This window comes from Ornithorhynchus anatinus, chromosome 3 (genome assembly GCF_004115215.2).
Source record: "Ornithorhynchus anatinus isolate Pmale09 chromosome 3, mOrnAna1.pri.v4, whole genome shotgun sequence".
Taxonomy (NCBI): Eukaryota; Metazoa; Chordata; class Mammalia; order Monotremata; family Ornithorhynchidae; genus Ornithorhynchus; species Ornithorhynchus anatinus.
The window spans coordinates 13,609,021-13,633,374 of NC_041730.1; the positions used below are offsets into that span (position 1 = coordinate 13,609,021).

The following is a 24,354-nucleotide window of genomic DNA, read 5'->3' on the forward strand; positions in this document are numbered from 1 at the left end:
AATAATTGTATTTGTTAAGCACTTACTATGTGCAAAGCACTGTACTAAGTGCTGGGTAGATACAAGATAATTAGGTCCCACATAGGGCTCACGATCTAAGTAGGAGGGAGAATAGGGATTGAAACACCATTATGCAGATGAGGGAACTGAGGCACAGAGAAGCAAAGTGACTTGGCCAAGATCACACAGCAGATAGGCAGTGGAGTGGAATTAGAACCCGGGTCCTTTGACCCCCAGATCCGTTCTGTTTCCACTAGACCATGCTGCTTCTCCGTACAGTACAATAAAGCACAGTACAATAGCGGTGGTAGACATGATCCTTGCCCACAGTGTGCTTACATTCATTCATTCAATTGTATTTATTGGGTGCTTATTGTGTGCAGAGCACTGTGCTAAGCACTTGGGAGAGTACAAAATAACAATAAGCAGACACTCTATAGGAGTAGAGTGACATTAAAATCAATTAGAGATAGGGGAAATAAAATATAAGGATATGTACATAATTCTTCAACTCTGAGAAGAAAAAGGCTTATACTCAAACTGTGAACACAGAAGTTGTGATTGCCAAATCTGCACCTGAATTTTACTACGCTTTGGTGATTACTGTGGGTAGCTTTGAGATTTTAAACTTAAGCCAAAATAACTTTTGGGCAATAGCTTTAGAATGAGAGAGGAAGAGAACTGAAAGCCATTTCAAGCTTTAAAGAATGAAAACATTTCAGTAATGCCCGAGCTAGATTTTTCTGGGGGAATGAAAATAATTGTCACAATGTAGTAACTCTGGAGAAATTGCATTAATCTCAGAAGGTAGAAGTTATTCAAACAACATAATTAAAGTTCTTCAATTTTTTTGACTTTTAACATCAGGGCACAAAAATATTCTAAGTTCTAAATATCATGGTTACAGAGTCCTTGTTTAAAATTGAAGTGCTAAATACATTTGCAAATTTATTTTTTGAGGATAATAAAATTCTTTATAGTATGCTTTCCTTAGTAGTATTTTATCTGTGAAATACTGTGAAGGGAAGTGAGTAATGGTTCTCTGAAATTTCAGTTTTCTTTCAGGAAGGTTTTTTGCCCCTTGCAGGTTAGGTGAGCTTGAGAATAAAAAGGAGGCACACAACACTGCATTCTCTCCTCGTTCAAATTAATAAAAAAAGAAAATAATTTCCATAATGCCAGACATCTAATTTGTTTTTCTTTCTCTTAGGACTTTAGCACCAAATGTGAAAGTTACGCAGTTATTTGTCCATTCATTTAAATGTATTTATTAAGTGCCAGGTGTGTGCTGAGTACTGTGAAGTAGACACTTGAAAGAGAATAATAAAATAGAAGACAGGGTCAGTTCTCTTGAGCTTCAGATCTCCTTGGTTGGAATCTTTGGGGAATATTAGGCTCGAATTGTATATCCAAGCATGTGTTTCTCTGACAAGTTAACTATTAAAATGTGCTGGTCTGAAGGAGATGCCCCAGTTGTAGAGACATGTTCATTCATTCAATCATATTTATTAAGCGCTTACTGTTTGCAGAGCACTGTACTAAGTGCTTGGGAAAGTACAATAAAACAATAAAGAATGACCATCCTTGCCCACAACGAGCTAACAGTCTAGAGGAGTGGAGACAGACTTCAATACAAATAAATAAAATTACAGAAATATATTAATAAATAAAATTACGGGTATGTGCATTGCCACCTGACTTGAACAGACCGGGCCTTCTGGTAACCAGCTGCAGACCAAGCTTGGTTAGTGTCTGTGCGTGGTTAGATATGCTTGAGCACAACAGTGTGGGTTGACCATAAAGCAGCCTAACCCCTGAGTGAAGAGAGAGCTGTTTGAGGGCAAGGAATGTGTCTACCAACTCTGCTCTATTGTACTTTCTCAAGCGCTTAGTGGATTTGTTAAGCTCTAAGCGCAGGGATGCATAAAAGTTAATCAGGTTGGACTCGGTCCCTGTCCCACATGGGGCTCACATTCTTAAGCCCTGTTTTACAGATGAGGAAACTGAGGCCCAGAGAAGTGAAGGACATGTCCAAGGTCACACAGGAGACAAGTGGCGGAACTGAGGTTAGAACCCACGTCTCTGACTCCCAGGCCCGTGCTCTATCCACTAGGTTGTGTCCGGCCCTGGTAATTAAAGAGTGGAACTATTCCACATCCGGTCCTCAGGCTATCCCACAGCTTTCCCCTTCTTTCCCCTTTGTCTCTCCCCTTCAGGCCACATCCAGATCCCTTCCCCGCCACCCCCCAATTTGGTCCCAGGTAGTACCTGCTGCAGAATTAGAGATTTGCTCATGAATTATAAGCAATACTTGTACCTCCCTGCATCCTTAGACCACCCATCTTGAACCTCCCCTTCCCCAGCCCCTCCTACTAAAGTCCAGAAAAAAAATGCCTCTAATAATAATAGTGTTGGTATTTGTTAAGCGCTTACTATGTATAGAGCACTGTTCTAAGTGCTGGGGTAGATACAGGGTAATCAGGTTGTCCCTCGTGAGGCTCACAGCCTTCATCCCCATTTTACAGATGAGGTAACTGAGGTACAGAGAAGTGAAGTGACTTGCCCACAGTCACACAGCTGACAAGTGGCAGAGCTGGGATTCAAACCCATAACCTCTGACTCCCAAGCCCGTACTCTTTCCACTGAGCCACACTGCTTCTTCTAAACCTGGTCCGACCCACAGGTATTTTTTGGTGTGGGCAGCAGAGTTGCAGGTCAGGCTGGGTAAAGAGATGTTTTGGTCAGTCCAGGGCATGGCTAGTGTATAGAGCATGGGCCTGGGAGTCAGAAGGTCATGGGTCCTAATTCTTGTTCTGCCATTTGTCTGCTATGTGATCTTGGGCAAGTCATTTATTTCGGTCTCAGTTCTTCATTTGTAAAATAGAGATTAAGAACTTTGAGCCCTGTGTGGGACAAGGACTTCGTCCAACCCAATTATCTTGTCCCTACCCTAAGTGCTTAGAACAGTGCCTGGTACATAGTAAGGTTCTTAACTAAAGACCATAATTAGTTATTGGTTATTTAGGAGTCCCTTTAAACTGTAAAACTCATTAGTGGGGTAGGGGAATGTGTCTGTTATATTTTCTACATTGTATTCTCCCAAGTGCTTAGTGTAGTGTTTGGCCACACAGTAAGCGCTCAAGTAATTACGATTGACTGACCAACAGGTATGGGTGCAGGTGACCTAAGGAGGCCAAAGATATGGTACCGGAGGAAGAGGTTCTCACCCAGGATTTGCAATTTGGGCCATACCTTCCATAAGTGGCAGGCAGTGATGGTATGTATATAAGTGCTGAATGCTGTGCAAAATACTGTGTAATGCACAAAATAATTTGGGGAAGCAGCATAGCCTTAGGGGAAGAGCCTGGGTCTGGGGTTCAGGGGACCTGGGTTCTAATTCCGGCTTTGTCACCTGTCTATGTGACCTTGGGCTAGTCATTTAACTTCTCTGTGCCTCAGTTTCTTCAACTGTAAAATGGAAGTCATACCTGTCTCCCTCCTCGTTGGACTATGAGCCTCTTGTGGACAGGGACTTTGTCCAATGTAATTAACTTGTATCTATCCCAGAATGATGCTTGACTCATAGTAAGTACTTAATAAATACCACAATTATTGATTGCAAGCTGACCATATTGGATATGGTCCTTGTCCCCACAGAGGGTCCACAATCTTAGGTTAGTGATGACAGCGTGTCACAAATGGCAAATCTGTCAGCATTCATTCATTCATTCAGTCATTTAATAAGCACTTCCTGTGTGTAAAGCACTGTAGTAAGCACTTGGGAGAGTACAATACGACAAACAGATACATTCCTTGCCCACAATGAGCTCGCAGTCTAGAGGGGGAGACAGACATTAATATACATAAATAAATAAATTACAGATATATACATATGTTGTGAGGTTAGGAGGAAGGATGAATTAAGGGAGCAAGTCAGGGCAATGCAGAAGGGAGTGGGACAAGAGAGGAGGATTTAATCAGGGAAGGCTTCTTGGAGGAGATGTGCCTTCAATAAGGCTTTGAAGTGGAGGAAAACAATTGTCTGTCTGATATGAGGAGGGAAGGTGTTCCAGGCCAGAGGTAGGATATGGGCGCAAGTTCGGTGGCGAGATAGATGAGATCGAGGTACGGTGAGAAGGTTAGTGTTAGAGGAATGGAGTATGCAGGCAGGGTTGTAGTAGGAGAGTAGGAAGGTGAGGTAGGAGGGAGCAAGGCGATTGAGTGCTTTAAAGCCAATGCTGAGGAGTTTTTGCTTGATATGGAGGTGAGTGGGCAGCTACTGGAGTTTCTGAGGAGGGGAAACATGGTCCGAACGTTTTTGGAAAGGAAAATGATCCAGTCGGCAGAATGGAGTATGGACTGGAGTGTGGAGAGAGAGGAGGCAGGAGAGGTCAGCAAGGAGGCTGATATAGTAATCAAAGCGGATAAGGTAAGTGCTTGCATTAATGTAGTAGCAATTTGGATGGAGAGGAAGGGCGGATTTTAGCAATATTATGAAGGTATGAACTGATGGGATTTTACTAATGGCTTGATTATATGAGTTGAATAAGAGAGAGGAGTCAAGGGTAATGCCAAAGGTACGGGCTTATGAGGCAGGAAGGATGGTGGTGCCATCAACAGTGATGGAAAGTGAGTGGGAGGACAGGGTTTGGATGGGAAGATAAGAAGTTCAAGTTTTAGCTGAATTAAGTTGCAAGTGAACGAGAGGATATCCAAGTAGAGATATCTTGAAGGCAGGAGGAAATATGAGACTGCAGAGAGGGAGAGAGATTAGGGCTGAAGATGTAGATTTGAGTGTATTGGCAGAGAGGTGGTAGTTGAAGTCATGTGAGTGATTGAGTTTTCCAAGGGAGTGGGTGTAGATGGAGAATAGAAGGGGATCCAGAAGTGAACCTTGAGGAACCCCCACTGTTAGGGGATAGGAAGGGGAGGAGGAGCCCAAGAAAGAGACTGAGAATGAATGGCCAGAGAAATAGGAAGAGAACCAGGAGAGGACATTGTCAGCGAAGCCAAGGTTGGATAATGTTTCCAGGAGGAGAGGGTGGTCGACAGTGTCAAAGGCAGCTGAGAGGTCGAGGAGGATTAGGATGCTGTAGAGGCCTTTGGATTTGGCAAGAAGGAGGTCATTGATGACCTTTGAGAGGATGGTTTCTGTGGAGTGAAGGGGATGGAATCCAGATCAGAGGGGGTCAAGGAGAGAATTGGAGGAGAGGAACTGGAGACAGTGGCTGGAGACAGCTCGCTCAAGGAGTTTGGTGAGGAATAGCAGGAGGGAGATGGGGCAATAACTGAAGGGAGCCAAGGAGTCGAGGGAGGGTTTTTTTTAGGATAGGTGAGATATGGGCTTATTTAAAAGCAGTGGGGAAGAAGCTATTGGAAAGTGAACAGTTGGGGAGAGAAAAAGGGAGAGGACAAATATTTTTGATGAAGTTGAAAGAATGGGGTCAGATGTGCAAGTGGAGGGAGTGGATTTTGAGAGAAGGCAGGAGATTTCCTCTAGAGATACTGCTGGAAAAGATGGGAGAGTTGAAGAAGGGACTGGAGAGGGGCAGGGAGATTTTCGGGAGATTATGCCTAATGGTGTCAAGCATATCCAGGGGCCTAGCTTTTAAGTGCTCACAGTGTGGAAAGGATCATGTTTTTTTTTTTTAGTGAGTTCTAGCCTCTCATTATTCCTAGTATCATCAAATCCAAAGGACTAAAGCTATATAATGTAATTTTGTGGCATACCACCAGGTGAATGAGTATGAGATGGAAGCATAGGGATTGTTTCATGTAATAACATTTTTTTGTGTGTTGTACAAGAAAATAGTCCAAATTGTCTTACATTTATTGCATTAAATTTGTTTTAAGCAGAAGGAAGATAATGGTCATGGTTTAATTAGGGTATTCACAGCCACGGCCATTTCAGAAGTTGCTATTTTTTCTGTGGGCATGATAATTTAACCGTTGATTCAGATTCCTCTATTTCTTTTTATAATGCTTTATTTTAAAAATTCTCCCCACTTAATGGGAAAAGTGCTACATTTAAAAAAAATCTTGCTTAGCACTTATAAATGCAGATTAGTTATTTGATAAACTAATGAGCAAATTAATTTGCATCAAGGTCTTCATTGTAGAAATGGGTAACAACTGGGGAGAAGCCAAGATGAAAGCGTATAGAAGGAAACAAGTAGCAACTGCCACTTACTTGTCTGCTTTGTGACCTTGAGCAAGTCACTTCATTCCTCTGTACCCAAATTCCTTCATCTGTAAAATGGGGATTGAGACTGTGAGCTCCTTGTGGGACAGGGTCCATGTCTAACCTAATTTGGTTGTATCCACCCCAGGGCTTAGTACAGTGCCTGGAACATAGTAAGTGCTTAATAATAATAATAATAATAATTATGTTGGTATTTGTTAAGCACTTATTATGTGCTGAGCACTGTTCTAGATGCCGGGTTAGATACAGTATAATCAGGTTGTCCCACGTGAGGCTCACAGTCTTAATCCCCATTTTACAGATGAGGTAACTGAGGCAAAGAGATGTTAAATGTCTTGCCCAAAGTCACACAGCTGACAGGTGGTGGAGCAGGAATTAATAATAATGTTGGTATTTGTTAAGCGCTTACTATGTGCAGAGCACTGTTCTAAGCACTGGGGCACATACAAGGTGATCAGGTTGTCCCTTGTGAGGCTCACAGTTGTCATCCCCGTTTTACAGATGAGATAACTGGAGCATAGAGAAGTTAAGTGACTTGCCCACAGTCACAAGTGGCAGAGCTGGGATTAGAACCCATGACCTCTGACTCCTAAGCCCGTGCTCTTTCCCACAATTATTATTATTATGATTGTTAAGCAAGTTTTTTTTATGTCTTTTTTTGTGAGCGATTAGATTATGGAAAATGACATATGGACCTTTAGATTATGCTCATCCATTTTGGTAGGTAGTTAAAAGAGTTTGGTACTTGGATGTTGAAAATGTTCAACCCATTCTTTTTCTGTTGTTAGAAAAGGGAAGAAAAATCTGAAAAAAAGATTTTGCCAATCTTGTTTTTTGATTTGGTTTTTATCTGGGCATTTTTTCATTATAGAGAGACTTCAATTTTTTTTTCCCCACAAAATGATTACTTTCCAAATTCCTTTTGGAGTATTATTTCCTCAAATTTTGATGATTGCATTGGCCTTTTAAAACTTCATTTTGAATAGTGGAGGAACTAAATGTTACATCACTAATGCAGTACATTTCTTTGTTTTCTGTGACTGAATAGAACTTCTTTGCTCTAATATTTGAATTTAAAATTTTAGTAGCATTTTGCAAGTTGGTATTATGTGACTTATGTTCTTGAAAATATGCACCCAGTAAGCACTCAATGAATATGATTGATTGATTGAAGTAGGTTTCTCTTTTTCCTTAAAATATAAATTAGCTAAAAATTTGTCTTCCATTTCAGACTAGTAATAGGCTTTCCAAATAGGGATAGTTTTGGCTTTTTCGAGCTTACATATGATTACCATGTATAAACATTGTTTTATAAATAAAGCAAATAGTTTCAGGTATGCTTTTATAGTAGCTTAGAGATTCCAAATTCATAAGTGTTTTAATTTGCCCTGATCAGAAACTATGCTCTCTGTGGTTAGGTAACATATCTAGCAACTTATGAGCCCGTTGTTGGGTAGGGATTGTTTCTATCTGTTGCCGAATTGTACTTTCCAAGCGCTTAGTACAGTGCTCTGCATACAGTAAGTGCTCAATAAATATGATTGAATGAATGAATTATATTGTACTCGCCCAAGCTCTTAATACATTGCTCTGCATATAGTAAATGCTCAATAAATACAATTGATTGATTACAGCAGCTTTTTAGGTTAAATTTTAATCTAAATTCCTACATCTTTTTACCAATTGTAATAAAACTCATGGATCTGTTTTTATTCTTGAAGCATTTGAATTATTTTGGAATTCCTGTTGGGTTAAACTTGTCAGTTCTCTTTCAGTGATTTATTTTGGTTTGAGAGTTGACAAAATATCTGATCCATTACATAGTGTTTTGTTATGATCCTATCTTCCTATCTGCTAAAGAGCTGTGAAATATGCCCTTTAGCATCAACTGGAGTTAAATCTTGAAAGTTTTTCAATCTGTGACTAACAACCAGTTGCTTTAGGAAGTGTTTTCTTTGGACTGGAGAGGGAAGCAGTATTTAAATCCTCCTAAAATGAGCTAATACATCACTAAATTTAGAGAAAAACTATTCTTGGAGAGTGAGGAAATGCAATAAAACAGGAAGAACTTTCTGGTCATTAATTTACCCACCTGAAATAGAGGTTTGTCAATCCCCTGTCCTAAATACTAAGTTCTTAGTAAGAAAGTACTGAGTAAAACCGCCGGGATTCAAAGCCTATGTTCAGCGATACCTGGCCCATAGTAAGCACTTAACAAATACCATAAGAAAATTTTTAAAAAAAAATTCATAAGAAAAATCCAAAAGGAAAAAGAATTAGTGCTGGTTTGTGATATGGATAAGAGAGGCCCAACTGTAAATGAAGAATAATGTTAGTAGCATTATCACTTAGAAAAGAACATATGATACAACAGAACTTGTCTTATGTCGTTGAGTCGTCTCCAATCCATAGCGATGCCATGGACACATCTCTTCCAGAACGCCCCACCTCCATCTGCGATCGTTCTGGTAGTGTATCCATCGTTTTCTTAGTAAAAATACGAAAGCAGTTTACCATTGCATCATTCCGTGCACTAAACTTTATTTTAGTTTATAAAAGACTTTTATAAAAAGTCTCCACCCTCGACTCTTTCTCATGCCGCCGCTGCCTAGCACAGATGAGTTTTGACTTCTAGCAAATTGCCTTCCACTCACTAGCCACTGGCCAAGCAAAGAATGGAATGCGTATGCCTCTGTTTGACTCCCCTCCCATAGTCGAGACTGGTAGAGAACTGGAAACTCCCTGATGCGACCCTAGAGGGGAATAACAAAGCACTTATCCATATATGCAGGCTTTAGGGGTACAAAATGATACTTTTAGACTTTTAAAGATATTTGAAAGCTGCATGGAACATAGAAAGTGCTTAACAAATACCATGATGATTTTCTCCAAACGGAGAAGGAGAGTGACCTAGTGAAAAGAACCTGGGCTTGGGAGTCACAGAACTTGGGTTCTAATCCCAGCTCTACCAACTTCCTCTGCCAGCTTTCATTCATTTAATCCTGTTTATCGAGCATTTATTGTTTGCAAAGCACTCTACTAAGTGCTTGGGAAAGTACAATACTACAACAGACACATACCTGCCCACATTGAGCTCACAGTCTAGAGTCACACTTGCCTGCTCTGTGACCTTGGGCAAGTCACTTCACTGGACTTGTTACTTCACCTGAAAATGGAGATTAAATGCTCCTCCTTCTGATTTATACTGTGAGCCCTAAGAGAGACAGGGACAGTGTCCAACCCGATTATCTTGTATTTCTCCAGGGCTTAGAACACACCTAGAAGTGCTTAACAAATATTATTAAAACAAATATAAAAGCGGGGTGTAGGGGGTGATAAGACCCAGCATTTACTTTGTCTTAGTATCAGTAATGATAATAATGATGGCATTTGTTAAGCACTTACTATGTGAAAAGCACTGTTCTAAGCCCTGGGGAAATACAAGGTCATCAGGTTGTCCTAAGTGGGGCTCACAGTCTTCATCCCTATTTTACAGATGAGGTAACTGAGGCACCGAGAAGTGAAGTGACATGCCCAAAGTCACACAGTGACAAGTGGCAGAGCCGGGATTAGAATCCATGACCTCTGACTCCCAGGCCCGTGCTTTTTCCACTTAGCTTGCTTTGCTAAGTGCGTATGACCAGATAAGGGCAAGAGAAGGGGAGGTGTCCAGTTGCCAGGCAGTTCTTCCTTATTGTCGCACAAGCCTTCTGCCCTTTTCAGTCTGAGTCAGGAGACTCGTGGGAATGAAGAAGAAGGGGGATGCTCAAAACTGTCATCTAATCTGCCTGTCCTCTAGACTGTAAACCAGAAGCAGCGTGGCCTGATGGATAGAGCAAGGGCCTGGGGGTCAGAAGGACCTGGGTTCTAATCCCAACTCCACCATATGTCCGCTGGGTGACTCTGGGCAAGCACTTCCTTTCTCTGGACCTCAGTTACCTCCTTGGTAAAATGGGGTTTAAGACTGAGCCCCCATGTGGGATAGGGATTGGGTCCAACCAGTTTAGCTTGTATCTATCTCAGTGTTTAGTAAAGTGCCTGGTACATAGTAAGTGCTTAACAAATATCACAATTATTAATACTATTTTCTTTAAGCTCATTGTGGGCGGGAAACATGTCTACCAACTCTAATATTGTACACTCCCTAGGGCTTAGTAGAGTGCTCTATACACAGTAAGTGCTAAGTAAATACCACTGATGATGATAATCAGTGGGAGAGTTGTGACGAACTCCCCATCAAAATGCCAGTTTTTCATTTTATGCATTGTGGATTGGAGAGTAGAGCTCTCAGTGAGAAGTGGGAGGGTAAAGAAGCAGGAAAGGATACAGTTAGAGAAGACACTGCTGACTGTGGGTCTCTCCTCTTTCTTTTCTGGGCTTCTATCTGTTCTTTTCTGGGTTGGTCTCTTTCTTTTTCTTTTCTTTCCTTCTTTCTTTCTCTCTCTCTCTCCTCTCTCTTTTCTTTTTCCTCCTTTTTTTTTACCCCTTCTCATGACTCACTCTCTCATGTTTCCTCATTTGTAAAGTGGAATTGAAAACTATTCTGGTTGTGAGGGAAGCAGCATGGCTGGTGGAGAGAGCCCAGGCCTGCTCTGTGACCATGGACAAGTGACTTTTTCCTGGTGCCTGTTTCCTCGTCGGTAAAATGGGGATTCAATCCTGTTCTCTCCCCTAGTTAGGTGGTGAGTCCCGTGTGGGACAGGGCCTGTTTGCAACCTGATTATTGTGTATCTACTTAAGTGTTTAGTACAGTGCGTAGGACATAGTAAGCACTTAAAAATTTTTTTTTTTCAATAAGCCCTCAAGTGCTTTGAGTTCTTGGAGGAGAGTTCTCTAATTCATCAGATCGTTGTGAGCAGAGATTGGATCTTGTTTATTGTTGTGTTTGTACTCTCCTAAGCGCCTAATAAGAGTGCTCTGCCACAAAGCAAATAAATATGATTTACTGACTGATTTACTTAACCTTTTTGCTGGGGGCACCATTTCTGGAGTGACATCAAGGAAGGAGCTCAGCTGCCCTGACCTTTTCTCAAGTGTCCTGTTCAGCAGGCATATCACTAGTAAAAGAAGCAGCTTGGCTGACTAGAAAGAACATGGGCCTGGGAGTCAGAGGTGGGTTCTAAACTCGGCTCTGCCACTTGTCTGCTATGGGACCTTGAGCAAGTCACTTCACTTCTCTGGGCCTCATTGACATCATCTGTAAAATGGGGATTAAGACTGTGAGCCCCACGTGGGACAATATGATTAGCTTGTATCTACCGCAGTGGTTAGTACAGTGCCTGGCATAGTAAGCATTTAACAAATGCCATTAAAAAACAAAAACCTTAGCTCCTTCTGCATTGACACAGCAATGGCACATTTCCTATATATGCCGAGGAGAGAGAGAGCACGTGTGTGTGTACACATATGCTTGGAAGAAAGAATATTTTAGTTTTCGTCATCATCATCATGGCATTTATTAAGCACTTACTATGTGCGAAGCACTGTATTAAGCACTTGTGAGAGTTCGAGTTGACAGACATGTTTCTTGCCCCCAACTTTACAGCTTAGGGGGCAGACAGACATTACTAGTCAGTCAGTCAGTCGTATTTACTGAGCACTTACTGTGGCAGAACACTGCACTAAGCTTGGGACAGTAAAATACAGCAATACATGGACACATTCCCTGCCCAAAACACTCTTACAGTCTAGATTTATTTATTTTATTTATTATTTATATATTTATTTACAAGCTCCTGGTGGGGGGTGTATACTGTTATAATGTACTCTCCAAATGCTTAGTACAGTACTTTGCTCACAATAAATACCTCAATAAATGTGATTGAATAATGAATACTATAAATAAATCATTTATGGTATATAATTTTAAAGGTATGTACATAAGTGCTGTGGGGCTGAGGATGGAGCAAATATGTTTTGTAGCTTTTCTGGGAAAAAATCAGAGTGAGAAAGAAAGTATTGGTAGTTCCCCTCCCCTCAAAAGCCCTTCCTTTGATAGGAAACATTTTCTATAATGAATGCAAGCGGAATTTCTTCACTGTCAGTTAAATGCGTAGGTAAGTGTTCAGAAGGAGAAAATAACCACAGTACACTTACAAAACCCCATTAAATCCTCAAACTTCTCTCCTGACCCACAGTTGTCTGTAGACCTCTAAGTGGTGTCTGCTAGCCACTCTTTGGAAGTTGTTTTTCTTTTAGCTCTGTGGAAAAGTGTTTCTTGAGGCAGTGTAAATTTGCATCAAGGATTTGTGTCATCTGCTCTGAAATTTGTGAAATCAATCAGGTTTGACCGACTCTTTAAAGGCTGGGCTTATTGAAAGTCAAACACATAAAGGGTAGGAGAGGTGGACTTTCAGTCCATTGGCTTTTTGGAACAATGGCAGCTTTGAGCACCACCTTTCAGTGTCCCGCCTCTTCCACTCCCCCCCCCGCATTTAAAACAAATACAGGAAGGGGAATTGGGAGCTTGTGAACACAAAAGGGACAGAACAGAAGATGGGAAGATTGCTGTGAGTCACCGAATTGAAATTAAAGAGGTTTAGTTTTGTTATACATGTCTGGGCAGTTAGGAACCTGTGGCGAGACAATCCCGAGGAAGTAATCTGACTCCGGTCTCTTCAGCTCTCAGATTTGGAGAAGTCCTCAGGTGGCGACTTTATGAGCAGGGAGAAATGACCCTGGACATAAGGAGGAAGAGAGGAGGGTGGAATACTATTTAGTTAGGGTATTGAGTGCATACTATGTGCCAAGCACTGTGATAAATGTTGGGGTGGTTACAACTTTAAGAAATCAGACACAGCCTCTGTCCCTAGGGCTCAGAATCTAAGTGGGGGTAACAGATAAAAACAGTGGTAAAATGGATTGCATAAGAGGCCCTAAACTAAAGACAGCGGCGTCAAGACCTGTCAATGAATAGCTCTCAGAGTAGGAAGTTGACTCCCCTGTGCTCTGGGCAAAAATCCTTTTCTGTGTCTGTTGCCCTTTAGAAATACACCAAAGTCAACCTTCAGAAAGAGTTGGACCAAGATGGCAGCACCCACAACTTTCTCTTTTCAACTAGGGCATCCATGATGGTGTTCTGAGCTGTGGAACCCGGCATGGAGCAGAGGTTTGGCAGCAGGAGAAATTAAGGAAAACTATAGCTGCGTTCTTTGGCTTCTATCTATTTTTGGAAAGTGCATGAGTAGTGTGAGATATAGGTGTATAGGTAAATTAAGGTCATAGATCTTTTGGGCCTTTCTGCCTTTACAGTTCTCTCTATTGTGCATGCTCACTCCTGAACTATGTCTGGGTCATGGTGCTAGTACAGCTTAATATTGATTTACAGGGTAAGGTACTTTGAGGTCAGAAACCTACCTCTTAATTTGCCCAGTGTTGCAAATACAGATTGATACCATTTGTCCATTATTCCTGTTAGGTTTAATACCATCTTTTCTGAGCTGACACCTGTGCTGCTTTGTTTCGGTAAAAAAAGGGCCTGGAATTTACAGGTCTGTGCTGGGTGAAAGTTCACGGAGAAGCTAATGTTTCTCAATAAAGCTGGGCTTGTAGACTGGAGTTGCAAGGTTTTGAACATCTGTTTGGTGGAGTGGGGAGTATGGTAGCTCTAAAAATCCCTCCCCTCTTCAATTTCACTAGACCTCAGCTGTCACCATCTTCACATCCCTTCCATGATGCCCCTTCTTCCGGGAAGCTTCCTCAGCCCATTCTCCCACCTCAGGTCACATCAACCCGGCAATACCCTTAGCACCTATGTATTTATGCATATTAAAATATTTATCATCCACTCATCTTCATCCCCTATTTATAATGCCGTTGTTCTTCCCCTGCTCCACTGTTTTATAAATAATTTAGGACTCTCTCCCTTGGTAGACTTAACGAAAATGACTCAGTCGGAGAGAGACTAATAGGTCCGCAGAATCTCATGATTCTCAGAGGGCAGAAGTCATGTATTTTGCTTCTGGTGTATTTTCTAAAGCATTTAATATAGTGCTCTGGACATAGTGGGGACTCAATAAATATTACCGATCAATTGATACTTTATCTTTAGTTGACTGAGGAGTAGCAACAATATCGAGCATCTCCTGTAGGCAGTTAGGACAGGTATAAAATATAATATCACGATCTAATGGGAGAAACAGTGTATTTAAATTGAATATTGTTAATAGTTTGTTGTTCTGCTGTTGGCTGCTGGTATGTATTATTATCCATATATTTATTAAGCACCAGCTGTGTATTCAAAGGTTTTGAAACTTCTTATACCATATGTACCTAAAGGAAAATATATCTGAAGATGCGATTAAATCTCCTGGTTCCAAGATATTTTATATTATTACGATTAGTTTCTTGACTCGTCCAATTCATTTTAGGATACAAGCTGGGGGGAGAAGAGGAGGGGAACAGAGGCTGTGCTTTGTATGGTGTCTAACAAAATGCTATTCACATGATGCCAATACCACTTTATTTGATGATGATGTGTTAACCTCAGAGTTTTTTTAAACAATGAATGAAATGTGCCCATTTTCAAATGACAGTGTAAATTCATATTGATAGAAATAAATGGAAGTAGTGGATGGAAGACTTGGTTTATGAAAACAACTTGCAAAGAGTAAAGGAACAGATGAGTTAGGGAAAAAAATAGGACTAAAGGGATCTTGGATAATGGCACAACTATTTGCTTTTAATGGCAATTGAAGAGGGAGAAGAGGCAGGAGGAAAGTGCCGTATGAAGTATAAATAAAATTTACCGTCTGTTTGAACAACCATAAATCTGAACCTGGCTAACATTGCTAAAATCCGCCCCTTGCTCTCCATCCAAACTGTTACCATGTTAATCCAAGCCCTTATCCTATCCCTCCGTGATTACTGTATCAGCCTCCCTCCTGACCTCCTTGCCTCTTGCCTCTCCCCACTCCAGGCCGTAGTTCACTCTGCTGCCCGGATCATTTTCCTACAGAAACATTCATACCATGTTTCCTAACTTATCAAGAAACTCCAGTGGTTGCCCATTCACCTCTCATCAAACATCAATTGCCATTGGCTTTAAAGCACTCAATCACCTTGCCCCCTCCTATCTCACCTCGATAGTCTCCTAGTACAACCCAGACTGCACATTTTGCTCCGCTAATGCTAACTTTCTCACCGTACCTTCATCGTGTCTACCTTGCCACCGACCTCTTGCCCATATCCTGCCTATGGCCCGGAATGCCCTCCCTCCTCATATCTGACAGACACTTCAAAGCCTTATTGAAGGCCCATCTCTTCCAAGAGGTCTTCCCTGACTAAGCCCTCTTTTCCTCTTCTCCCACTACTTTCTGCATCATGCTGATTTTCAGCGTGGTCTCATGAAAAGAAGATGGGCCTGGGAGTTAGAAGGAGCTGGGTTCTAATCCCAGCTCTGCCACTTGTCTACTGTCTAATCATGGGCAAGTCACTTAACTTCTCTGCTCCTCAATCCCCTCATCTGTAAAATGGGTCAAAGATTGTGAACCCAATTTGGGACAGGGACTGTGTCCAACCTGATTAGATTCTTTCCGCCCCAGTGCTTGGTAGAGTTCCTGGCACATAGCAAGCACATAAAAAATGCCACAGTTATTATTCTTTTATTATTATTATTATTCATCCCCACTCCCAGCCCCACAGCACTTTTGTACATATCTGTAATTTATCTATGTTAATATCTGTCTCTCCCTCTAGACTGTAAGCTTGTTTTGGGCAGGGAATATGTCTGTTATATTATTTTCTCCCAAACACTTAGTACAGTGCTCTGCACACAGAAGGTGCTCAATAAATACGATTGAATGAATGAATGAATGAATGATGAGTAAGATCCTTATGGGCAGGGAATATGTCTGCTAATTTTATTGTATTCTCTCCCAAGTGTTTAGTACAGTGCTTTGCACACAGAAAGCGCTCAATAAATGTTATTGATTGTTTGAATATGGTAAGGATTTTATAAGGTGGTTACTGAATTAACTTCATGAACCCAGCTAAGCAACTCGATGGGCAAATTTGGAAAAGTTTTAGCTATTTAATCATGTGATGGGCATTTTATCTAAGAATAATCTATCGAAGATTCAAGCCTCACAGGATGTGTGTATATGTAAATGATGCTATTTATTAAGCCCTTACTATTGCCTCTAGACTGGAAGCTTGTTGTGGGCAGAGAATGTGTCTACCAACTCAGTTGTCCTGTACTGTCCCCAAGAACTTAGTACAGTGCCTGGAGAAACAGTGTGGTATAGTGGTTAGAGCTTGGGCCTGGGAGTCAGAAGGATCTGGGTTCTAATACTTGGTCTGCCACTTGTCTGCTGTGTAACCTTGAGCAAGTCATTTCACTTCTCTATGCCCCAGTTACCTCATCTATAAAATGGGGATTAAGACTGCAAGCCCCATGTGGGATGAGGACTGTGTCCATCCTTATTACCTTGTGTCTACTCCAGTGCTTAGAACACTGCCTGGCACATAATAAGTGCCTGGAACAATAAAAAAAAAGTGCTCTGCACACCGCATGTGCTTAGTAAATACCATTGATGATAAGTGTTGAGCCCAGGGAAGATACAAAATAATCATATAGAACACAGTTTCTGTTTTTGCCAATGAGGAAACAGAGGGACAGTTAATATAAGTGACTTGTCCAGGGACACACAACAGGCAAGTGACACAGTTGGGACTAGATTAAATGCAACATTCATGAAGACACCCATATCATCTTACTGAAACAGAAGACCAGTCAGCAAGCTTTGCCTTCTGTTGTGTCTGTATCATAAGTTATTTTGTTCTAATTGGGTCTGGCATAGTGTTTAATCTTTTTTATTTATTTTTCACCTTCAGGTTCAAGGAAACTTCAACAAGATTGAGTTCAATAGGATGTGTTGGACTCTTTGTGTCAAAAAAAACCTTACTAAAAGCCCACTGCTCATCAGCGATGAAGATTCTTTCAAAGTGTGGGTTATTTTCAACTTTTTGTCTGAGGACAAATACCCATTAATTATTGTGCCAGAAGAGGTAAGGCATGGTTTTACGGGGGTGGGGTGGGGGAATTAAATCATTTTTGTTGTGGTGGTTTTTCTCTAGTATCCCTAGGCTCCAAGCATTCCTCTTTGTTCAGGATCAGTATGGAAAAACTCTCCAGGCTAGAGTTTGTTTGGAAGAGGAAAAACTTAGCCGACATCTGCCTCATGTAAAGTCTATTCCTAGTGCAATCTAAAACTGTCATTATTGTGGGAAGCCAAATTCCTCTGAAGTCTGGCAAACAGGGTGGGATGGGGCGTTTTCCTTCCCTAAATTACTATTTTTGAGATGAATTCAGCTCTCATGCCCCAAAAGCCTTCATGCAAGACAAGGGACCACTTGGCAAAACATTGCTTTCTGCCGTCTTACATAGCAGCTGTTCTGTAGAAAGACCAGGGAAACTGTTCAGTCCAAAGCCCATGAAAACTTCCAGATACCACCCTGGTTGGCAAAAAATCTTAATCAGTTGTATTTATTGAGCATTTACTGCTTGCAGAGCAATGTACTGAACACGGGGAGTACACTATAACAAGTTATGTCTTAATCATTTGAACGTCAGAAACCCAGTCCTTTCAGGAGTCCAAATTGATTATTGAACGTTAATTGGGTCCATATTATTCATCCTTATTTTACAGTTATCTGATACTGAATTTGCAAAGAACTTTTAGAGTCCTGGTGGATTATATCTCATATAGCCTTGTGAAACAGGTCAAGGTTCGATTCTCATTGAATCAATGGGAAAACAGAGGCAGAGTGTTAGGGGAATGAGGTGGATGCTCCACTTTCTTGAATCCCACTCCCAGGTTTATTCCAGTGAGCCATGCTCTTTTTTTTTTTTAAGTGGTATTTGTTAAGCACCTTCTATGTGCCAGGCACTGTACTAAATGCTGATAGATACAAGCTAATCGGGCTGGACACAATCCCTGTCCACAGTCTTAATCCCCATTTTACAGATGAGGTAACCAAAGCCAGAGAAGTTAAGGGACTTGCTGAAGCAGACAAGTGGTGGAGTTGGGATCAGAACCCTAGTCCTTCTGACTCCCAGGCCCATGCTCTATCAAGTAGGCCCTTTGTCTAAGTTCTCGTGGTCGATACTGAAATCTCCAAAGCATTCTTGAATAATCTGTTTGGGGAAGGGTAGGAGATTAGAATGGGATCTCAAAAGGAGGGTGATAATATTTTGGAGGTGCAGGTTTTCCAAAGGTGGTGGCTTTTTGTTTTTTTTTTTAACTAGTCATAGTACAGCAAGATTGTTTAACTGAGGTCTTATACTACGTCTGTAACTGGAATGAGAGTAGAAAAAAATATCAGTGCTCCTTATTACAAGTCTTTCCCAAAACTATTTGCTCCTTTGTTTTTGTTTATGGGCACTGGCTTAAACAATGTGCTTGTACTAAGAATTCCATGTCTTTGTGCTAAAATACACAGAATTAAATTTCATGTAAATTCGGTCTTTTAAGATAAAAATATGATGAAATTTCTGAACGCGGTCTTTTTTTTTCTTAAAGAAGAAAATAGCAAGTTTTTCTCGGCTTAGGCCCATTACTATTTTCATATATGGACAAAGGACCTAATTATGACTCTCATAATTGGGTCCAGAGGGCATCATTTTGAAGTAATAGTCAGTGGAGATCATTTTCAGGAGACTTAGGGATTTTAAGTCTGATGAAGGAGAATGTTGAAAAACTTTCAGGGAAAAGCAGCAATGCCTTGTTTCTAAATCTTTCCATTGAGGCTTGATAAAGTCATTGTTGGAAGTCTGGCTATCTAGAAAAGAGAATTGATTAACCAGGCCTAAGTCTGTTACTCTTCATTGGCTTTTGTATGTTAAGACCTCAGGAAAAAAAAAATCAAAATAACTCTGAAGAATTCTTAGATTTGTGCCATTTCAATTACTGTCTTATATTAATAACAATATGATGTAACTGTGAGTGCATGTGTAAGGGGAAATGGGAAGTGAGACAGGCCTTGAAAAATGGTTTAATTTAATTCAAAGAAATCCGTTAGAAGAATAGATAGGGGACAGGTTGGCAAAGACACACCCAGAGAGCTTAAAAAAACCTAGCTGGTGAGACAGTCCTTTGGAATTTTCTTTTAAGGAAACAGTGTGGGCATTTTAGTATAATAGATTTATTTGTTCTCTTCTGTTTTCTTAAGCATTTGTTGAAAAATAATTTGATCATTTCAGGATTTCCAGTAATTCCTAAATGGGAAAATTAATCACTGGAAACTTAGTATGGACTGTGAAATCATTTCCCAGAGAGTGGCGGGGGAAATGTGTGCATAAGAGGAAGGTATTCTTCTGCCCTGTGCCCTAGAAACGACCAGGTTCATTCTTTCATTGCTATTTATTGAGCACTTACTGAGTGCAAAGCACTGTACTAAGTGCTTGGGAGAGTACAATATAACAATGAACAGACACATTCCCTGCTCATAAAGAGCTTGCAGTCCAGAGGGGGGATAGACACTAATCTCCATAAATAAATTACAGATATGGACGTAGGTTACCAGGGAGCGTCTTGGCGTGTAGGATTTTGGTAGAGGAAGAGGAGTTTGTCAGTAGGCCGGGGGAAGTTGGTTACTCAGTGGGGAAATTGGTTTCTTCCTTGACTGGGCTCAAGAGCAAACATAATACAATTTAGGATTTTTTCCCATTGATTGTAGGCTCCTTGAAGAGCAGCGTGACCTAGTGGAAAGAACATGGGGCTGGGAGTCAGAGGACCTGGGTTCTAACCCCAACTCTGCTATTTATTTAGCGCCTACTGTGTGCAGAGCATGGTACTAAGCACTTGGGAGAGTACAGTATAATAGAGTCAGTAGACAGGTTTCCCACCCACATTGAGCTTACAGTATGCAGTGTGATCTTGGGGAAGTCACTGAACTTCTCTGTGCCTGTTTCCCCATTTGTAAAATGGGAATTCAGTGCTTGTTCTCCCTCCTTGTGCTGTGAGCTCCAGATGGGACAGGGACTGTGTCCAACCTAACTAAATTTTGTCTACCCCAGAAATTAGAACAGTACTTGACACACAGTGCGTAGCAGATATCTTAATAATAAGAATTACTACTATTTTAAGGGAAGGATAATGGCTTATACTTCAGTTTCTTTTCCCAAGTACTCTGGGTACAGCAGGAGATCAATGCATTGTGTCCAAATTAATAATTATTGATTTCATTTTCCAATCATTTCCCCCCCTTCATTTTTGTTCCTAGCCACAATCAGACACTAGCCAATCAAAATGAGACATGCTTTTAAGGGAGAGATAGTGCTAGATTTTTGTTTTCAGATGGAAGGTGATTTGATTCCCTTAAGACCACAAGGGTCCCCGAGGGATTTGGGACTCCCAGTATTCCTCTCATTGAACATAATATGAAAATATGAAGGGAGAAAATGTTTTGAATTCCAATAATTAAGTACATATTCTATTACCAGTAAGGTAGACACGGAAAGTTTTATTTAAGATATTAGAGGGAATGAGAGAAAAATTTCATATAATGACAATAATGATAATTATGGTACTTGTTAAATGCTTACAATGTGCCAAGCACTGTTCTAAGCATTAGGGTAGATATAAGTTAATCAGGTTGTACACACTCCCTGTCCCACATGGGGCTCACATTCTTAATCCCCATTTTACAGATGAGGGAATTGAGGCACAGAGAAGTTAAGTCACTTGCTTAAGTTCACTCAGCAGACATGTGGCGGAGCTGGGATTAGAACCCAGGTCCTTCTGACTTCCAGGCCTGTGCTCTATCCACTAATCCACACTACTTCTCATATCAAGTATTTGCCCTGGACTTTTGCAGGGCTTTTGAGCTTTAGGTTTCAGATTGGTTTCTGAGGCAAAATGGTTTCACCCAAGACAAATGTACCTGGGAGAATAGATACAAGAATTCCATACAGGGCCTACTCATGATGTTTTAGGTCCCCTAGGGACTGGAATTAAATTTGTGTGTGTCTTTTCTCCCCTGCACACCTCCTTCCTCAGCCTCATGACAACTGATCTCATCCCCTTGCATTTTTAAACCATGGTTGGCATATGTGCCCCTGCTCCATCCATGGAGAAGCAGCATTGTATAGTGCTTAGAGCACAGCCCTGGGAGTCAGAAGGGCATGGGTTCTAAATCCAGCTCTGCCACTTCTCTGCTGTGTGACCTTGGGCAAGTCACTTCACTTCTCTATGCCTCAGTTCCCTCATCTGTAAAATGGAGATGGAGACTATGAGCCTCACATGGAACAGGGACTGTCCAACTTGATTTGCTTGTGTCCACCCCAGCGCTTAGTACAGTGCCTGGCACACAGTAAGCGCTTAACAAATGCCATCATTATTATTACTCTTACCTCGAGGGTCTCTTGCGGCCTCTTCCACCCGGAACCTCTCCAGGGCAGCGGGAATGGGACCAGGAGAAAGAGGAGATCGAGAAGGAGACCAACCAGCAAGCTATTGTGCACAGGGAATGTGTTTGTTTATTGTTATAATGTACTCTCCCAAGCGCTTAGTACAGTGCTATGCACACAGTAAGTGTTTAATAAATAACGACCAACTGACTGGAGCAGTGGAGTGTTTCCGAGGGTCCCGCTGTTGACGGATGAGCAGTTATGTAATTCTGCCCACTTCTACAGAGGGACCTTTTCGTGTGTGTCCTTATGAAGCCCTCACACACAGTAGTATGTCACGTGATCATTGCGTTGCAACCAAGTAGACAGTCGACAAAAGGGTGTCTAGCATTCTACACTGCCTCAGCAACCACTCTGATCCATGAAGGTTGTTCTCTCCTCAACCCCAGATGACATTCCTGATAAATGTATGAAATTTGCAGAAATTAGGCCCTTACTGAGATACATCAGTGTTCATTTCCTTATAAATGAAGAACATAAGAGGATGTATATCTTGAATAAAGCTGCTTTTTCGAAGAATTGAGCCCATAATGATGCAATTCGGTCCAAACTTTAGAACCTGTAGAACAGCCTGAATCTTTACTAAGGTAAAAGCAAATAATATCACTTCCTTCTATGAAGATTCCCTCTTTAAGGATTCCCATTTCTGAGGGAGAGGTATCTAAGATTAGTCACTTTTCTGGGTAAAATTGGCCTGGGAGCTTCTATGTTGTTATGGGTGAAACTTGCCTGGAATCAGGAAGTAAGCTGCTTCCTGAAACTGGGAGGGAAAAAAAACACCCTCCAAAAAAAACCACCCAACCAACAACAACAAAAATTCCTGAGCATTTATGATGTTTGACTTCAGAAGAACCTAGCAATACTTGGTTATTTCTTAATTGTGAGTGGAGTATGTAAGCCCCCACCTCACTACTTCTGGACCAAAAAATCAAAAGAGCTTCAATTTTTTTAAGGTATTTGTTAAGCACCTACTATGTGCCAGGAACTGTACTAAACTCTGGGGTAGATGCAAGCTAATCAGATTTGATATAGTTCATGCCCTAGATGGGGCTCACAATCTTAATCCTCATTTTACAAATGAGGTAACTGAGGCACAGAGAAGTGAAGTGACTTGTTCAAAGTCATACAGCAAAGTGGCAGAGCCGGGATTATTATTTATTACCATTACATTGTTAATATATTTATTATTTTGAATTGTTATACATTTATTTCACTGTTCAACTTTAATACAAAAAAGTTGTCCTTTAATGAATGATAAAAGCGGACACATTTGCCCCAGACATGGATGGCTGAATAAATAAGTTAGTGCTGGTAGGAAAAATAGTTGAGTTTTTCGAAGTCTTGCATTGGGCTGATTCACCTTAGAGATGTCTAGTTGTCTGTATTTTTCTTTAAGGGGGAATACGTATTTACGTGAAATTGTAATATATTATAGGTTCTATGTATTGGTAGAATAATGCTACATTTGAGAGCCTTGCCAGACTATTAACTTTCAGCCAACAGTACTACCTTGAGCTCTTGTAAGAGTACAGTAGTGTGAGAGGACACCTACAGAGAGAAGACATGATAAGAGAAGCAGCATGATGTACTGGATAGAGCACGGGGGCTGGGAGTCAGAAGGTCGTGGGTTCTAATCCTGGTTCAGCCACATGTCTGCTGTGTGACCTTGGGCAAGTCACTTCTGGGTGCCTCAGTTACTTTATCTGTAAAATGGGGATTGAGACTGGGTGCCCCACGTGGGACAGGGACAGTATACAACCCGATTTGCTTGTATCCACCCCAGCACTTAGTAAAGTGCCTTGCACATAGTAAGTGCTTGACAAATACTGTAATTATTAATTATTATTTTATTGTTATTATTAGGATCCATACAGACATGGCAAATGCTCTCCCTTAGGTCCCCACCTCCATCTGCCTGGCCTGGATTTCTTCCCCTACCACCTGGGTGGAGAGTCCCTCTCTCTCCTTTTCTTCCTAGCCTGTCCCTCCCCCTCTCTCTTTCCTTCCCTCCTGCCCAGTTTGGGAATTCCTCCTGTTTCTCTTTCCCTACTGACCTCTGCCTATTGCTCTGTCAGCACCTGCTTTCTCTCCCCCCTCCCACCAAATCTGGGAATTCCCCTGTGAGTCAGTCTCTGTCTCTCTGTCTCTCTGTCTCTCTCTCTATATCTCTCTCTCTTACACACCCACACACACCCACACACCCACACATACCCACATACCTCACATCTCACACCCCTTCTCCCTTTCCTTTCAATTCCATGGCTGTCTGTCACTCTCTTTTCCTCTACAGATGCTTCAATGTCACTCCCTCCATGTGCTTCTGTGGTGGGGTGGGTCTTTCCCTTTTCACCTATCATCTAAAACCTGCTTTTTTTGTTGCTGTTTGTTTTAAATATTCTTAGACACATAAAGGTTATCTTCCTCTTATCTGTCCTTTCCACGACTAATACCGTCCCCCTACTTTTCCATCACTGAAGACAGCACCACCCTGACAGCACCACGTCCTCCCTGTCTCACAAGCCAGAACCAGGGCATTATCCTTGACTCATCTCCCTCATTCAACCCACATATTCAGTTTGTCACCAAATCCTGTGGGTTCTACCTTCACAGCATCAGTAAAATCTGCCCTTTCCTCATTCCTCTCCATCCAAACTGCTTCTACACTGATCCAAGCACTTGTCCTGTCCCGCCTCAACTTCCCTCTACATAAGCCCCCTCGCTGACCTTCCTGCCTCGTGTCTCT

General features: G+C 41.4%; 1 protein-coding gene across 1 annotated transcript in view; it reads left to right on the forward strand.

The window, feature by feature from the left end:
* Nucleotides 1-24,354, forward strand: part of SWAP70 (switching B cell complex subunit SWAP70) — a 70,433-nt gene that overhangs the window by 21,751 nt on the left and 24,328 nt on the right. Inside the window, exon 3 of the mRNA XM_001510062.5 lies at nucleotides 17,036-17,209. Coding sequence (XP_001510112.1) covers nucleotides 17,036-17,209 — 174 coding nt within the window. The remainder of the gene's footprint in view (nucleotides 1-17,035; nucleotides 17,210-24,354) is intronic.